Source organism: Podarcis melisellensis (assembly GCF_964234715.1).
Source record: "Podarcis melisellensis genome assembly, chromosome: 8".
In the NCBI taxonomy this organism is placed as follows: domain Eukaryota; kingdom Metazoa; phylum Chordata; class Lepidosauria; order Squamata; family Lacertidae; genus Podarcis; species Podarcis melisellensis.
The window spans coordinates 87,133,004-87,149,885 of record NC_138540.1 but is presented as its reverse complement, the minus strand read 5'-3'; the positions used below and the strand labels follow the sequence as shown (position 1 = coordinate 87,149,885).

Below are 16,882 nucleotides of genomic sequence, written 5' to 3'. Positions count from 1 at the left end.
CGTCTAGAAATGAGAATTTACAAGAGTTATTATTTCCAGTCAAATTGTTTGTGAAAAACGGACATCAGATAAGTGTTTTCTCACCTTAGATAAATGAATCCAAATTTTCTGGCGTTTCTCTGTGCATTTTCTATTAGGGAGTGAGATCATAGGATCATAGCACCCCATCAGGGACCGAGCAACGGGAGCTCACCCCGTGGCAGGGATTTGAACCGCCAACCTTCTGATCGGCAAGTCCTAGGCTCTGTGGTTTAACCCACAGCGCCACCCACGTCCCTCCCAAACCATTGTGTACTGACATGTTTTTGCAATTTTAAATATAAACAAATACTGCCATTGCAAGAAGAAGAAGAAGGGGATGGAGGAGACAGTTATTGATAGGCTGCTAGCCAGGATGCCTATGCTCTGCCTCCACAGAGCATCTGAATCTCAGTTGTTGGAAAAACACCGGAGCGGGAGAGGGCTTGTTGGTTTCTTCACAGGAACCTGGTCACTCACTCTGAGAAGAGGATGCTAGATTAAGTGGGCCACATCCAGCATGTCCTTCTTAAATGGGGCAACTGTAAACAAACATACGTGCATATACTGTCACCCAGAGTGAACAGCGGTTGTGCATTGCCCACAATGCACCCAGAGAGCATAATGGTGTGGCCTTGGAGACTGATGGAATCTGGGGGATTCCTGACTGCTCTGGGGGGATCTTCCAGTGGATGGAGCAGGTGATCTTGCTGAGGCCCTAGTTCTGTTTTGCTTAAAAGGTAAAGGGACCCCTGACAGTTAAGTCCAGTCGCAAACGGCTCTCGCTTTCTTGACCTTCCAGTCGGCAAGCCCTAGGCTCAGTGGTTTAGACCATAGCGCCACCCGTGTCTGCTTTGCTTAGGGGTTGGCTATATGGCAATGAGCATGCACCCTGATTTGATTGCAAGGCCTTCACACACCTTCCTGACAATGATTTGTTCATTCCACTTTTTGCAATGCATTCCCCTGCTGCTTTCCAAACTGCAAAAAGGACCACCCTCTCTTTTTAAAGTGGATTTGTTGCTTTAATCCACTTCATTTGCACAGACTTAAGGTTCTGACTCTGTCCTCCATAATACTGAGATGCTGCAGGCATCTTGAGTTTCTAATCTTTCTAATCTCCCTTCCTCATTCATGGACAGGAAGGGAGAGTCCCATAGGGGCATGTAACTTTCTAGCAGCATTGCCCAGAGAAATGCTTGTGCAATTCGAAATTATCCTGAATTACAGGTTTTTATTCTTTCTGCTTGCACTTTTACAAAAAAAAAAAAATTGTCCATCTCTGTGAGGGGGAGGCCCCTTTGATTTACAGGCAGCACTTAGGATGCCCATCCACTTCTTTGCAGAACCAAAGTACTGTACCAGGAGCAGCAAACTCATCGAGGGCCGTCTACTCCCAAATGGATCTCTTTGGAGTGTTGTCCTTCTTGCTGGTCTCCTGCATCACCTTCTTGCTTATCCTAATCCGGAGGAGAGATGCCACAAAGGGCAAGCTGCCCCCAGGCCCCACCCCGTTGCCTTTGCTGGGCAACTTGCTCCAGTTGAATATTTGGGACATCATCGCGTCTTTTCAGAAGGTGAGTGTGGGTCTCTCCTGCGCAGCGTTGGGGGGGGGGGGAGACAAGGGGGCCATGGCCCAAGGCTCACAATTTTGAGAGGGTGTGAACCACATGCCCCCATCCACGGATCCTCGTCCTGAGGTGTGATTGATTGATTGATTGGTCTCTTGATTTATTACTGCAGAAAAAGAGGAAACTGCCTTATACAGATTCAGATTACTGATCCATCTAGTCATTTTTTTTTCTGCTCTGCACTGTCCGGCAGCAGCTGTCCAGGGTTTTAGATGGCAGGGACTGGACTTGGGTCCTTCTGCATGCAAAGCACGTGGTCTTCCACCGAATCACACCCTTTCACGCTGTCGCTTTCCACCCAAGTATCAGGTGTGTTTTTTGTCTCTTGGCAGTTCCGGGAGCAGTATGGTCCAGTCTTCACTGTCTACATGGGCTCCCGGCCAATTGTGGTGCTGTGCGGTTATGAAGCCATCAAGGAAGCGCTTGTTGATAACGCAGAAGCATTTGGAGGAAGGGGACCGATACAGGTCTTGGATGACACCTTGACAAAATACGGTGAGTGGCAGCATGAGAACAGAAATTTGCCTTGCAATGTTAGAGGAAGGCTTTTAATTAACTAATTAATTACCATATTTTTCACTCTATAAGATGCACTTTCCCCCTCCTAAAAAGTAAGGGGAAATGTGTGTGCGTCTTACGGAGTAAATGCAGGCGGGAGGCTCTGCTCAGCGCTCCCTTTAAAGAGCCGCGTGGAGCGTGTGTGCGGCTCCTGGGGCTTTTCCCCCAGGAGGGAGAGGGGTTGCCCTTCTCCCTCCTTGGGGAAAAGCCCCCACGCGCTCTTTAAAGGGAGTGCGGCTCTTGGGGGAGCCTTCCTCCCACTGCCCGGGAGAGGCTGTGTGCGGCTATCCCATAAACCAGGACAGCAAGTGGGGTCGCTGCGCAGCGATCCCGCTTTTTGTCCTGGCTTCCGGGATTCAGATTTTTTTTCTTCTTGTTTTCCTCTTCCAAAAACTAGGTGCGTCTTATGGTCTGGTGCGTCTTATAAAGCAAAAATATGGTGATTAATCAATCTATATACCACCCTATACCCCTAAACCTCAGAGTAGTTCAGGAAGGGTTGTGGTAGAGTACCTGCTTTTGCATGCAGAATGTCCCAACTGCAGTCTTTGGCGTTTGCACGAGACCCTGGAGAGCAGCTACCAGTCAGTTTGCTGAGTTTGCTGATCCGGTGGAAGGCATTCCTGCATTGCAGAGGGCTGGACCAGAAGACCAGGGGCATCCCTTCCAACTCTATGTATCTAAGGAAGATTTCTATGTTCCTTTCCTTCCTGTTATCCCTTTCTGGCTTTGTGAATGTGCCGGGAGTGATGGGAGACAAGGGTGAGGCTTAAAGAATCACAAGCAGTCTGAAGAGAGGTGCAGGCATGAATTTGTCTTGTTCCGTTGTGCCATCTCCAGGGGTAGCACTATAAAACTTGATTTCCTCTGGATGACAGAAATCCAAAGATTTTTTAGGTCTTCTATGACAGTGCTTTCTAATTACCTAATTCCTAAGGAACACCATGGAGTTTTCTTGGGAGGGATACTGGAGTGGCTTGCCGGTTCCTGCTCCAGGTGGATCACGTTTGGTCAAAACTCTCCACTATGACTTGTCCATCTTGGGTGGCCCTGCACGGCATAGCTCATAGCTTCTCTGAGTTATTCAAGCTCCTTCGCCACGGCAAGGCAGTGATCCATGAAGGGCAAGGCAGTGATCCATGAGTTTGACCAAATTGCGGGAGGCAGTGGAAGATAGGAGTGCCTGGCATGCTCTGGTCCAGGGGGTCACGAAGAGTCGGAAACGACTAAACTACAACAAGGAACACCTGTATTTCAAAAGCCAAGCTACGAAGCCCCTAGTTTTGAAAATTTTGATAACTCTATGGTAGTTACCTGTGGAAAGCAATCTTTTGAACAAAATGTGGGGTAGCCTCGCCTAATAAACAAATACCGTATTTTTTGCTCTATAAGACTCACTTTTTCCCTCCTAAAAAGTAAGGGGAAATGTGTATGTGTCTTTTGGAGCGAATGCAGGCTGCGCAGCTATCCCAGAAGCCAGAACAGCAAGAGGGATTGCTGCTTTCGCTGCGCAGCGATCCCTCTTGCTGTTCTGGCTTCTGGGATAGCTGCGCAGCCTGCATTCGCTCCAAAAGAATCTGAGATTCAGATTTTTTTTCTTCTTGTTTTCCTCCTCCAAAAACTAGGTGTGTCATGTGATCTGGTGCGTCTTATAGAGCAAAAATACGGTAATAATAATAATAATTTTTTTTATTTATATCCCGCCTTCCCCAGCCGAAGCTGGGCTCAGGGCGGCTAACAACAGTAAAATGATAAAACATTCTAAAATCATTTCATTATAAAATTAATTCCAATCAAATGAATGGCAACCATTGGGCTAGAAGTTCAGTGAGGATTGCTAAAGGAGGGAGTCAGGCTGTGCCCTGGCCAAAGGCCTGGTGGAACAGCTCTGTCTTGCAGGCCCTGTGGAAAGATGTCAAGTCCCGCAGGGCCCTAGTCTCTTGTGACAGAGCGTTCCACCAGATCGGAGCCACAGCTGAAAAAGCCCTGGCTCTGGTTGAGGCCAGCCTAACCTGTCTGTGGCCTGGGACCTTCAAAGCATTTTAGGTATACTAAAATGTTGGGTGTAGTGAAGGGTTAACCTTCTGTGCCTCGAGCCTGAGAGGAGGCGCTTACAAGGGAAGTAAGCCGGGATGTGAGGAAAGCAGCTTGGATGCTGTGAGCTGAGTGGGAATCGAAAGCAGTTTGTTGCGTAGCTGCAAGCAGAGAGAGAAGATGCAGCTTAACTCAGGTGGAAGTTGGAGAGTGTAAATACGCTATTTTGTTTCAATAAAGAGACTTTAGGACAGAAGAAGCATTTGGGACTCATTTACTGCTCTTTCGACACATGACCGCTGTGCAACTTTGCTTAATTGCTAATTGCTTTACGACCTGCAGAGGCTTGCCACGGGAAGTGTGGCTGGGCGCCGAACAATAAAGTAGTAAAATCCATTCAAGATAAAAACAGACTAGGACTGAGCGATATCTGGTTAAACTAGGAGCTAAAGACTGCGAAATTCTGATATATCACGATGTCTGAAATTGGAGAACAGGCGTGGGAATGATGGAAGGATCGGATGAGTGCACCAAGCCTCTGTCAGCAGGAAGCTATTGAAGATGCTCATCCCTCTGTGGCTGCTGCTGCTTTCCCGCTGGCTGAGAAAAGTTGCTCTGCCTTCTGATAGTGCCATGGTGCCTTAAAGTGAAGGCGATCAGCTGCCCTGTTCTCCATCAGTGTGAGGGGAAGGGAGAGCTTTGCAATAGGCTGCCTTGTTTTCCCTCAGTGTGAGGCAACTAAGATTAGCAGCGTTATTGGTATATTGCTGTTCATTGCTGGGTCAAAATCATTATTGCAGTGTGATTTCAAAACTGATTTTGGCCAATATATTGAAAAACTGCACAGCGCTAAAACAGTCCATAAAATTTGTTATGATACCGTGCAAAAACGGCATGAAATTAGTTTGGGGGGAGGCAAAGGATGGGGCCGCAGTCTCCCTGGGTACGTTCCACAGAGCTCCAGGGGTCCCGGGACCCTGAATTGGGAGCTCTTTTCAGCCTGAAAACTGCATTCCCCCATAGGGGGGACTTTCCAAGGATATTCACGACACTGGTGGGTGGAGCTGCAACCAGGAGACGGACGGACGGACGGACGGACGGACAACAGGAAAAGGTTTCCAAGGCCAAACATCTCCCAACTCGTTCCATTCTTAATCTACCCCTGCTTCACTTTCACCTCTGAAATATACTCAGAGTTGCAAAGTGATTTCATGCTCTTTATTCAGCTCATAGTGGTGAGGAGGAATGAATGAAAGTCCCCTCAAAGTATCTGCTTTATATACATTATTTACACAATGGGCTGCACATGATTGGCTAATTCTGGAATTCTACTGTAAGCCAATCAGGTTGTGGATTCACTTATATCTGGAGCATGATTGGGTGGTTCCTGCCGACCAATCATACTGCTGCATTGTTCTAGGACCAATCAGACTGCTGCAGTTTGGATCCTATTCAACTCAGTACATAACAACCTCCTTTATTTCTCTTATTTTACTGCTCTGCTACTCCTTTCATTCTGCCATTTTTCTCTTCTGGTGTTTTCCGTGTTGCCTTCTCTGATTTGTGGAGCGTCTCTCCATTTCCAGGAGTGGTTCCAACCAACGGAGAACGTTGGAGGCAGCTTCGTCGCTTCTCCCTTCTAACACTGAGGAACTTTGGGATGGGGAAGAGATCCCTCGAGGAGCGAATCCAGGAGGAGGCCCAGTCCTTGGTGCAAGTGCTGCGGAAAACGGAAGGTGAATGTTCTTGCCACTCGTCTATGCTTTCCCTCAGCAGGCTGAAAAGGTTTAATATTGCCACAGTAGCCAAGAGAAGGAGTGCTCTTTTTTCTAAGAAAACAAAATGGAATTCTGCTCAGATTTGGCGAATCTCCAAGATACATGCCTTTTGATTCTTTTGCTGAATGTCCTTCCATCTTCCTAAAGATAGGGCTGCCATACACCTGTATTTTATCATAGAATCATATAGAATCATAGAGTTGGAAGAGACCACAAGGGCCATCGAGTCCAACCCCCTGCCAAGCAGGAAACACCATCAGAGCACTCCTGACATATGGTTGTCAAGCCTCTGCTTAAAGACCTCCAAAGAAGGAGACTCCACCACACTCCTTGGCAGCAAATTCCACTGTCAAACAGCTCTTACTGTCAGGAAGTTCTTCCTAATGTTTAGGTGGAATCTTCTTTCTTGTAGTTTGGATCCATTGCTCCGTGTCCGCTTCTCTGGAGCAGCAGAAAACAACCTTTCTCCCTCCTCTATGTGACATCCTTTTATATATTTGAACATGGCTATCATATCACCCCTTAACCTCCTCTTCTCCAGGCTAAACATGCCCAGCTCCCTTAGCCGTTCCTCATAAGGCATCGTTTCCAGGCCTTTGACCATTTTGGTTGCCCTCCTCTGGACACGTTCCAGTTTGTCAGTGTCCTTCTTGAACTGTGGTGCCCAGAACTGGACACAGTACTCCAGGTGAGGTCTGACCAGAGCAGAATACAGTGGCACTATTATTTCCCTTGATCTAGATGCTATACTCCTATTGATGCAGCCCAGAACTGCATTGGCTTTTTTAGCTGCCGCGTCACACTGTTGGCTCATGTCAAGTTTGTGGTCAACCAAGACTCCTAGATCCTTTTCACAAGTACTGCTCTCAAGCCAGGTGTCCCCCATCTTGTATTTGTGCCTCTCATTTTTTTTGCCCAAGTGCAATTCTTTACATTTCTCCCTGTTAAAATTCATTTTCCCAGACACAACTGGGATTTGGGCAGCAGAGTGGCGTCTAGGCAGATTTTTGGCGAATTGGCAAAATGTCTGGGAAAACCCAGATGTATGGCAAGGCATCGCTGTCAACATTTCCCTTATTCCGAATAGGATTCCTTGCAAGAAAAGGCAAAAGTTGACAGCTATGATGGCAAGGGAAGGGTAATTTTTAAAATAAAATCAATAAAAATTACCAAAAAGCCCCAAAACTTAATATTTTGGGGGAGATGTTCCCCAAAACTCAACAACTTTGTCTGGATCTTTTGGGAATATGGCAACCCTACTAAAAAGCCCATTCATGATTTTTAACTGAGTTGAGTTTTAGGTGCAGAATGTTTGTGTGTACACACAGACTAGATAGATTTCAGTTAAGACCCAGGGTCTGTGTCCCTTTGGAGAATTGAGACACGGCGGAGACCATTGTAGCTTTAAGGAAGTCCAGATCTTGCAGCATGATCCTTCAAGAGGATCCTGCCCAAGATGGATCCCAGTCTTTCTTCCTCCTTCTTCTCCCCAGCAACCCTTGCTGAAGTCACCCTTTTCCTGTCACCTCACACCCAGTTCCCTGGCCACCTTCCATATCCCCAGTCTCCGTTCCCACCTCAAGGCAAGGGGTGGAGGGCAGTTCACAAATTACAGAGGAAGGAAAGGAATAGAACCACAGCAACACCAACACTGTTTTTCTGAGGAGCTCATCCTCATGAACATTACCACTCCAAGACATTTCGACGCATGACAAAAAGACCAAGATGGTGCCCCACCCTTTCCACATACAGAAATCAACCAAACTGGCCATTGACTCTTACTTTAAGACTAGTCACTATGACCATGATGCTTGAAACAACAATAAATTAAGGTGTTTCAAGACTAGCCACAAGATCATTTTCTCCATTACACTTGAAGAATACCAGGGTGTGATAAGCCTGACAGGACAGCTTACTCTATGGTCTTAAGCCCTTCATGTGTTTATTAGACTTAATCATGTTGGTTATATGAGGCTGGTTATCTCACAACCTTGCTATGTACTGCACAGATGCAGATATCTGAACAGCCAGAGTTTGCCCACTCTGCAGCAGCCATGTTCCAGCAGAAACCATGCATGGAGGGAGGGAGAGTAGTCGGATAAATCAGAGAGTAGTAAGGATTGGACAAATCCGCTTTTGCTTTGACTCTCTTTTGCTGGTTAGCTGCAGCCATTTCAAGAAGAAACTATGGAGGGTTGGGGGCCAGAGACACTGGACAAATCACAGATCAGAAATGATCGCATAGGAAAGAATGGAAATTTTCAGCCCATTATGTGAAAACTCCTTTCCTCCTCCTCAGGGCACCCATTTGATCCAACCATTCACCTCAGTCATGCCGTCTCTAACGTTATGTGCTCCATTGTTTTTGGCAACCGGTTTGAATATGAAGACAAGGACTTCATCTTTTTACTTGACACGATTAAGAAAACCTCATCAATTATGTTGTCCACCTGGTTACAGGTAAGGAAGTGGTGGGATGTCTCTTGGATGTCACAGGCTGCTTCCTGTATAACCACAGGAAGGAAGAGTGTAAGCTGGTTCATGCCCTCAGCTGCCTCTGCCTAAATTTCTCATAAACGTAATTGCTCATTTTGCTTCTGGAGGACGGGACATGGTTCAGGAGCTGAATATTAAGTTCCAGAACATGGGATGCATGGCAATAAGGATGGGTAGGTCTTGATGAGGCCGCATGTCCTTTTTCTTCACAGATCTGCAATTTTTTCCCAAGCTTAATGCAGATCCTGCCTGGGCCTCAGCAAAAAATGCCCAGGTACATAAAGAAGTTAACACACTTCATCTCTCAGAGGGTCAAGATGCACCAGGAGTCCTTCGATCTAAATTGCCCTCGGGACTTCATTGACTGCTTCCTGGCCAAAATGGAGCAGGTAGCAGTATTTGGGATTTGTATGCTAATACTATTGTTTTATAACATTGCTGCGTCTTCCTCATCGCCCCTGTGACTCAAGGACCTTTGTGGTCCCTTCCAACCTTACAATTCCATTATTCCTCAGGTTCTGCCAAGCTCTCCCTAGCTCTCATTTCTTTTGTAGAAGACACAACTGGGGAAACAGCACAACATGAAAGATATGCCCCCAAACACCTGCCCCCACTCTTTGAATTAACACCTTCCCTGCTCAATGGCTAAGTTCTACCGGCACAGTTCTCCACTTGTTGTAGTTTCACCTGGTTCCTGAGCTTGTGAGCTTCCCATTGGCATCTGGTTGGTCATTGTGAGATGCTGGACTTGATGGGCCAGCAGGACGCTGCTTCTCATATACCTCTTACAGATAGGTAGCCGTGTTGGTCTGCCATAGTCAAAACAAAAAAAATTCCTTCCAGTAGCACCTTAAAGACCAACTAAGTTAGTTCTTGGTATGAGCTTTCGTGTGCATGCACACTTCTTCAGATTGTTTTTTCATATACCTCTGTAATTCAGCGTTATTTTTTATCAGTCTATCCTGTGATACTTTGAATCAGATTGGAAAGGAAATCTTGCCAGCCAGCTTTCCATAAAACCATTCTGTAGATGTACAAATTAGCCCCAGGTTTGATAACATTGCTCTTTTCTTCTTCTTTCTGTGTCAGGAGAAAACAAACCCAGCTTCAGAATTCATTCATGAAAACTTGATTGCTACAGTTCTCGACCTGTTCTTTGCAGGGACAGATACAACCAGCAACACCATCAGACAAGGGCTTCTTGTCCTCCTCCGATACCCAGAAATGGAAGGTAAAAAAGCAAGGTCAAATCTGTTGCGCTCACTCTTGTTTCCTGTTTGTGTGGATGGCTGATGGGTTCCTCCCTTGCTAAATAAACCAGGACTCTCTTTTTCCAGCTCTAACTGATGGGATCTTCTCCCTTCAACTGGGTCAGAACCCTAGTTCCTTCCTTTGATCACACTGGGACTTATAGGCACCAACTTGAAGAAAATATTGGAGGTGGGCAACCAGGGTTTTTATTCCAGGGGGAACTCACAGGAACTCAGTTCTGGCACTTCTCAGGTGGCTGCCATTGCCATTCTAAGAGAAAATGGTGAGTTCTGGCACCTCTTTTTCTATAAAAATAGCACTGAGGGCAACCCTCCACTCCTGTACTTCCCCTGCTTCCACACTGCTGCAGAGCACGTCTTCCTTTGCCATGTGCAACTGTCTGTAGGCCCCTCCTGCTCCCTGACTGTGTGCAAGAACGGTCCTTTCCATCTCCTTCTACATTATTCTGGTAACCGGAGAACCCAGAGAACAAGCCTTCTACATGCAAAGCAGGGAGGTCCATCTTGCTCATACTTTCTATGCTGCCTTGATATTAAATTGATGTAGGGTTTTACAAACCTCTAAACTACTGAGCCATGTTTCCTCCTCCTATAATTATATTTAACAATTCCTATGGCCTGTTAGCTCTAATCCCACCGTATTGTTTATAGCAAACATCCAAGAGGAGATTGAGCAGGTCATCGGGAGGAACCGCAGCCCCTCCTATGAGGACCGGAATCAGATGCCCTACACAGAAGCCTTCATCAGTGAGATCCAGCGGTTTCTAGACACCTCACCAGTGGCAGCTCCTCATATGGTCACCCAGGAAGCACATTTCCGAGGGTTCACCATTCCCAAGGTAAAGTGAGTCGTGTGGCGAACAGAAATATTAGTTTAGATTTACGCCTGCAGCTTAGGGCTTATCCACACTTAGCTTTTGCCCCACTCTTTCCAGACAAACGTCTGCGTTTAGAAGCTCCATGTTTGTGTTTTGTTGCTTTTCGCTGCACAAAAACCTGCTCTTTGCCGCTCAGTTGGAGCAAACATCACTTTGGGTTTTCTGTGGGTTGCCATTTGCTCCAATTGAGCTTTAAAGAGTGGTTTTTCACACGGAAAGTTCCCGAGCAGCAACAACAACATGAAGAACAAGAACACAACACTCAGACATGGAGCATGTACCATGCCTGGAAAAAGCGGAGGAAAGGTAAGTTTGGATAAGACCTTAGAGATGGAGGTGTGCGCGTCTGCTTTCCAAACAATAGCCAGGTATCCACATCACCATGAGTTCAAAATCTACAGTGGCTCAGATGTAGAGGAAGCAGAAGGAGGAAGCATCTAGAGGAAGAAGGAGTTGTCAGTTTGCAGCACCCAAAGGACTAAGTGGAGAGTTCAGATTTCCCCTAATTGCCTAAAAGCAATCCCTCATCAGTGGGAAAGGACTCTAGGAGGGCAGTGATGTACATCAGTATACATCAGTACATCCTGTAATAACTGCACTAACCTACCTTAGATTACTTCAGCCATCTTTACTCCTATATTTGAAGTAGTTTGAACTAAAGTAATGCTAGTATTTTAAAGGAAACATAAGAAGAACCTGCTTGATGAGGCCACAGGCCCAACAAGTCTAGCACCTTCATCCCACAGATGCCCATGTGAAGCGTACAGGCAGAACTGGAGGACAAGAGCCCTCTCCGCGCTTGTGTCAGTCCAGCCACTGGTGCTTTGAGGCATGCTGCCTTTGACAGTGGAGGGAATGTTGTGTTGAGACATTCATTCCCAGAAAGAACACTCAAAGTTGCTAAAAGTTACCAGAAGTTTCCAGAAGCTGTGGGAATGCTGGTTTGTTTACACCAGGGGGCAAGGTCATCACGGTGAGAACTGTTCCTACACATGCACAGCTTCTGGGCTGGAAGAATGAGAGATTGTTTCATTTGTACTCAACTCTTGAACTGGAAGGATGTAATCCGGAGAGGTGGGATCATGAGGTGGGGTCCTGCAGCTACCCAGGGCAAGGCCTGCAATGTTTTAACTGAACCTCTATCAGGGCTCCGATAGAAGCTTATTTCCCAGTATAGTTCTGTAACTGTTACAGTTTTCAGGAGTTGAATGGACTCCTGGAACAGATTAAGTTCGAGGACCAAGGTACCACTATATGTCCCTGACTCCTGCCAAGCCATGAGACTCTTCCCAGGCCACATGTAGTGATTCAGATAAATTGAATGATTCCCTATGGAGGGTACCATCTCCTAATCAGCAAATCCTTAAGGGATTTGAACTAGGGATAAAGGCAGGCTAAAGAGGAAATATCTGAACTGGGCCAGTTGCAGTAACCGTTGCCTCCGGGGTCTCTGTCTTTCCTCTGCAGGGCACCACCGTTATTCCTTTCCTGTCATCCATCATGAAGAGCTCCAAGTACTATGAGACACCCAGGAAGTTCAATCCTGGCCACTTCCTGGATGAAAACGGGGCCTTCAAGAAGGTGGAAGCCTTTCTGCCATTCGGAGCAGGTGATGGGACTCTGTTTTATATGTCCAGAATAGGGAGGAGGAGCGAATGAGAGGGCTGGCTTGGCTTAACCTTCGGGGGAATCTAAGGATCTGTAGTGGGAAAGAGAGGGGGATGGAAAAGAAGAGCAAAAAATGCTGGATTGTATGGCCTGGGAAATATTGGGTTAGGAGTCACCCTGTATATATAAATGGAACTCCTGTTTCTTGGTTTTCCAGGAAAAAGAGCTTGCCCTGGTGAAGGTATGGCCCGTATGATGATTTTTGTGTTCCTTACAACACTGTTGCAAAACTTCCATCTGAAAACGCCCAAGCAGCGGGAAGAAATTGACATTGCACCAGAAGTGGAAAGTAATGGACACGCTCCCCGGCATTATCAGCTTTGCGTGGTTCCACGGTGAATGGTCCTTGATACAAGAGAGCTGAAATCTCTGGGAGACTCGGGGGGACTGTCCCTTGTGTGTGTTTCTTCTTAATCTGAACTCCTTTCTGTCTCTCTGATTTGGTGATAATATTGACACAATGAAGGTTTGTGTCTGAATAACTGCTTTGAAAACCTGCAGCATAGATTTCAGTGTAAATGTTTTATGGTTGAAAAACTGTTTTGAAAATCTCTACGACTAAATTGCCGTATGCACAGATCTCAATATAAAAGGAATCTGCCCATTCTGAATTTCTTCTGTTTCTGATTGTTCTCATGGTAGAAAAAGGTAAAAGGATTATTACCCAGGAGAAGAAAGCAAAGATCTTGAAAGTGAACTTCATAATTTGAATATCAAAGAAATGACAACTGAGGTAGTTCACCTAGGGGGAAAAGTTGAGGTATTGAATTTGAAACTCAGTCAGGCAAATGAGACAAATTTGGACTTACTAAAGGAGCTTGATAATCCACAATGTAAACCTAGTCTTAACCCTAATGGAATTCCAGAAGGGGATAAGGTGGAAGTTCTTGTACATATAGACTCAGTGTTCTGTCTTAGTATACATATGCATTCAAAGTAAAAAAAAAAGAGAGAGAGATACAAAGGCAAAAATGTCCTTCCTTAGAGCAAGTCAAATGATAATGAAATGATTTAGGGGGAAGGAATCATGGAATGGCCCCTCCAGACATTATTTTTACTGAGCATTGTTCATGATCTGTGCTCGTGGTGCAGTTGGGGTGGTTATAAGTGCCTGGCGTGCTCTGGTCCATGGGCTCACGAAGAGTCAGACATGACTAAACAACTAAACAACAACAACAACATATGGGATCATGATTTCAGTACTGTTTGCTCCTGCAAACACAAGCATTCATATTTTGTTGTTTGCAAGAGGTCTCCTGCTAAAACCATGGGACTTTTCCAGGTCTAAAACATCATCCATTCCCTTAGCCAGCATAGACAGGACTCCTCATCTGCCTCTGTCTTTAGAGTATACCAACAATTTATATTTGCATATAAATATATGTTGCATATGAAAATAATGCATTGATGGTATTTAACTCATAGTAAATTACCACAAATGGATAAAACATGCTCAAATGTATGCTGGAAATGTAAAGAAAAAGAAGGCTCCTTCTATCATATGTGGTGCAATTGTAAGGTGGTAAAAGGATTTTGGGAAATGATATATAATAAATTGAAAAAATGTTTAAAATAACCTTTGCTAAAGAACCTGTAGCTATCTTTTTAGGAATTCTAGGTGCTGAAATCACAAGGTATCAGAAAAAACTATCTATGCGACCATGGCTGCACGGATGTTATTGGTCCAGAGATGGGGATAAAGTTCCTACCAGAGAAGAATGGCGCATGAAGTTGTTGGACTATGCTGAAATGGCAAAATGACTGGAAGAATCAGAAATCAGGAAGACCGAAATTTAAATAAGGAGTGGGGGAAATTGATAACTTATCTTAAAGACCATTGTAAACATTTAAAATGGTTAATAGGGTTGGAATATCTGTTGTAATTTAAGGGTGGATTCCAGACACAGTGGAGATGTAAAAGATTTGGATCATCATAAAAGATGCGGGAGGAAATGAACAATAATAGGACCCACAAAGGGGAGGATGGAAGACCAGGAGATTCCTTGCAATCTTGTTTTTATGATTAATATTTGATATATCTCTGCAAAATTTTAATTTGAAAAACCAAGTAAATATTTTTTTAAAAAACCATCCTGGGTCTTTTCACATGACAGATGTTGTGGAGCATTGCTTTATATCTTGCTTTCGTTGTGCTACAGCACAAGTGTGCTCCTCTTGGCAGCAATCATGCAGTTGCATTGGGAAAACGTTGGAGAATTACTAATAAAGTGGAATGTTGCGTGGGTAAAAAGGAAAAGGGACCCCTGACCTTTAGGTCCAATCATGGCCGACTCTGGGTTTGCGGCGCTCATCTCGCTTGATTGGTCGAGGGAGCTGGCGTACAGCTTCCAGGTCATGTGGCCAGCATGTCTAAGCCGCTTTCGAACTGCTAGGTTGGCAGGAGCAGGGACTGAGCAACGGGCGCTCACCCCATCGCGGGGATTTGAACCGTCGACCTTCTGATCAGCAAGCCCTAGGTTCTGTGGTTTAGAGTCTTAGACCACAGCGCCACCTGCTGGTAGTCCAGTATAAATCCCTTGAGAATGCATTATTATTGGCATGTTGCAGAATAAAAAGGTAAAGGCACCCCTGCCCGTACGGGCCAGTCTTGACAGACTCTGCGGTTGTGCGCCCATCTCACTCTAGAGGCCAGGGGCCAGCGCTGTCCGCAGACACTTCCGGGTCACGTGGCCAGCGTGACATTGCTGCTCTGGCGAGCCAGAGCTGCACACGGAAACGGCGTTTACCTTCCCGCTGGTAAGCGGTCCCTATTTATCTACTTGCACCCGGAGGTGCTTTCGAACTGCTAGGTTGGCAGGCGCTGGGACCGAGCAGCGGGAGCGCACCCCGCCGCAGGGATTCGAACCGCCGACCTTTCGATCGGCAAGTCCTAGGCGCTGAGGCTTTAACCCACAGCGCCACCTGCGTCCCTGTTGCAGAATACACCCACAAAAAAGCACCAGTCTGGGGAGCAATCTTAAATTCCAGACAACAAAGCATAGTTCAGAAATGGCAGGTGCTGCCCCACGTCACCAGTAGCTGGAGAGGGAGACACCATATCAGTGACAATGACCAAAAACCAGTTCCAAGAACAATCTTGACTTCCATACAACAAAGGTCCATTGCCATCATGTTAAAGAAAAGCAACCCAAAGACTAAAGATTTGGGAGTACCGCCTTCTGTTGCTGGAAAAACAAAAGAAAGTAATTATTAAATTGTTTAAAGCAAAGCAGAAATCTTGATTGATGGTGGAAATAAAGATTTCAATGGATGATAGAAATTTCAGTATCTTTTTTTGTTCCCTGCCACTAAAGAACACGAGAAAATGAAAGTGGAGCAATCATTGCTAGCTGTGAGGAAAAGAATACGAAGCAGGAACACAAGAAGTGTGAACATGCCCAGTCTCCTTTGATTAATATGATTCGATAAATATATGAATCAATGGTACAATTGCCCTTGGAATACTATGTGCGATTCTGTTTGCCTGACCTCCAAAAGGAAATTGTAGAACTGGAGAAAGTTATTATTATTATTAACAACAAACAACAACAACAATTTACTTATACCTCAGCTTTCCCCCCTGACAGGGACTCAAGGCAGCTTTTGGATAAAATAAAACAATTAAACATGAATAAAATTAAAACCACACACACCCCACACACATCACATACAATCACAGCAAGAGCAGAATGGCAGCAGCCCATTTGTTAAAAGCAGTCGGTTTCCAAAATGGAAGTCAGTGCAATTGAAATGAAACTAAGCTTTCTCTGTGGGATGACAGCAGGGGGGGAAATCAACGAGTGGAATTGTTTTAAGCAGTGCTTTTTTGCCAGGGGGTGCTGAAGGGCACGCAGTACCCGTACCCCTCTCTCTCTTGCTTAAAAAGTGTGGTACTTAGTGTAACAATTCCATGGTGAGTACCAGCACCTATTTTTCTAGGGAAAAAGCATTAGTTTTAAGAGTTGTCTTAGATGTCAGAGCCCATTTCTTTTTATTTTTTGGAAGGAGGTAAGAGGCGATAGACAGATCCTCTGGATACTGGGGGAAGTTGAATTTCTCAGAAATTTCAGAGTGTAGGGTTGGCTCAGCTATGTCCAGACCAGCAGTGGGGCATCTCCAATTAGGCCTATCAGACTGTACCTTTTGGCCCCTGAAGCCCTTTTGGCCAAGCCACACATCGCACCCTACCTTTGGCATCATGGATGATGTCAGGTGTGGGGCAGGTAGAGATGCGCCTGGGCTGAAAGGGGTTTTGCAGCACCTGAAGATAAATCCTTGTGCAAAGCGGTTTTGTTTTGGTTCTTACACTTAAAGAAAGAAAGAGAAAATAAAGAAATAAAGCCTCATGGATGCTTGAACCAACAGCAAGGGTCTCTGTACCTTCCTGGCCACATTTCCTGAGTCAGAAGACTCCTGGGAATGATGCTCTTCCCTTTAAAGCCCAATACGGCCTAGGAACCTCGTACCTACGGGACCATTTCTCCTGGTATGCCCCACGAAGGACATTGCGGTCTGCAAATAACAACATCCTGGAGATCCTGGGCCTCAGG

At 45.6% G+C, this 16,882-nt stretch overlaps 1 protein-coding gene and 1 pseudogene across 2 annotated transcripts; both read left to right on the top strand.

The window, feature by feature from the left end:
• The first annotated feature begins 815 nt into the window (after positions 1-815).
• LOC309375823 (cytochrome P450 2G1 pseudogene) lies at positions 816-3,061 on the top strand (annotated as a pseudogene). Its single transcript, XR_014173319.1, has 3 exons — positions 816-1,595; positions 1,982-2,144; positions 3,048-3,061. The product of XR_014173319.1 is annotated as a cytochrome P450 2G1 pseudogene (transcript).
• A 5,570-nt stretch (positions 3,062-8,631) lies between these two features.
• On the top strand, positions 8,632-13,573 carry LOC309376135 (cytochrome P450 2C18-like). Its single transcript, XM_081922338.1, has 5 exons — positions 8,632-8,904; positions 9,605-9,746; positions 10,438-10,625; positions 12,132-12,273; positions 12,490-13,573. Exons 1-5 carry the CDS (start codon positions 8,752-8,754, stop codon positions 12,669-12,671), a joined length of 807 nt encoding a protein of 268 aa, XP_081778464.1. The 5' UTR covers positions 8,632-8,751; the 3' UTR covers positions 12,672-13,573.
• The last annotated feature ends 3,309 nt before the right edge of the window (positions 13,574-16,882 follow it).